The sequence below is a fragment of the Anneissia japonica genome, unplaced genomic scaffold (genome assembly GCF_011630105.1).
Source record: "Anneissia japonica isolate Jap-2015-1 unplaced genomic scaffold, ASM1163010v1 scaffold26_len2425191_cov177, whole genome shotgun sequence".
Classification (NCBI taxonomy): Eukaryota; Metazoa; Echinodermata; class Crinoidea; order Comatulida; family Comatulidae; genus Anneissia; species Anneissia japonica.
Genome location: NW_022685220.1, coordinates 1308939 through 1310569, shown reverse-complemented (window position 1 = coordinate 1310569; position 1631 = coordinate 1308939). Strand labels below are relative to the sequence as shown.

The 1631-nt window shown below is 26.2% G+C and overlaps 1 protein-coding gene across 1 annotated transcript in view; it reads left to right on the top strand.

The window, feature by feature from the left end:
• Nucleotides 1-317: 317 nt before the first annotated feature.
• LOC117108422 overlaps nucleotides 318-1631 on the top strand; it is a 4485-nt gene continuing 3171 nt past the window's right edge. The window contains exon 1 of the mRNA XM_033250438.1: nucleotides 318-571. Coding sequence (XP_033106329.1) covers nucleotides 532-571 — 40 coding nt within the window. The 5' untranslated portion in view covers nucleotides 318-531. The remainder of the gene's footprint in view (nucleotides 572-1631) is intronic.

Here is a 1631-nt window from a genome sequence, read left to right as displayed (position 1 = left end):
TTGTGTCATATATGTAATATATACATATATACACTTTTCATTGGAGGGCTATACGATAAATTCTTATTCATTTTTTAATTCATAATTAAATAAATTACCATAAATTTGCGACAATTATATAATCTATTATATTATCATTATCTATTTATCATTATATTATAAAATTACATAATTTTATATGGCATCTATCATCGATCAATATTATTTTAGGCTTATTAGAACAGGTCAATTTGGCGCGAATATTGTGCAATGCAATGTAATGATTGACGTCAAACAAGTACCGTACTCCTGCTCAGTAAAATTAGTCAGCTCGAGGTGCAAGAGATACAACCTGTTGTATGACCTGGCCTCCGCTACGACAGCCTCGATTACGAACTGATGAGAAGTCATTGACGAAAACATTTACGTTGCAGATTGGTTATGAGTACTTTGCTTCAAAAGACCCAACTTGACCACCAATATCCAGAATAACTATTATTTCTAGTGCGGGACAGATCTCAATTTTTTTAGGGTCCGAAATAAAATTACGCGATGAAGATCACAATCAACCTACTGCTGGTAGCGCTTTGCGGTATGTATTAGAACATTTTTTGTCTCTACTGTTAAGGAATAGGTCTGTGCGTTTGCAACATACAGCGGTACTGCTTTATGACTAGGCCTACTTCATTATACACATGTTTAATGTATCACGTGTAGTCACATGTAAGTGGGATTTACCTTACTGGTGAGTTATTGATAGTATATTATATATAACAATATTCTTAATATATATATATATATGTATATATATATAATGCATAATGTATAATATTATATAGAAATAATGTAATTATATTATAAATTATTGTAAAGATATTTTTAATAATATTTATTGAAATAGTATATATTGAGCGTATTCGTTTTATTATCTATGTAGTTAGGCCTATATCAATTATACTGAAGATTAACAAAATAAATATATGTACTAATATATTATGATATAGGCCTATGTATAAAATACTGAAAAGTAAAATGAAAATTAAAATGTATTCTGGCAATTTAGAAAATGTTTTATCAAACTAATTTCTAATAGGCCTGTACTGTACCGTATTTATATCTCATCTCAGAGTAAAGATAAGAATTTAATTCAATTAAATATAAACTAAATTTAAAGCAATTATTTATGCTATTGCATGATGATGTGCTATAGACTGGTATATTATTTACATCATCAAATATTATTTTGCTAATTAACCATTAATGTTATTAATTATAAATGCATTTAAACAAACTTTTGTTGTTACAGTTCTATCAAACTTTGGAAACTTGATAAAGCATACTAACATATAATTATACTTACATGTAGTTATAATATTCCGTATCACTATATATAAAATGGCTCAGTGCCAAGAATATTGAAGAAGAGATGTATTTTGTGTATCTCTAGTAAAACGAATGTACGCATTATTACTTGATGACATAATACCACCACAATATTTATACATTTTTATTTCTTATTTATTTAAAGCCATTAATGTAAAACATCGTTTGCTAATAATTTATTACTTACCTATTTATATATATGTGGTTTATATATATATATATATATATATATATATATATATATATACATATATATATATATATATATA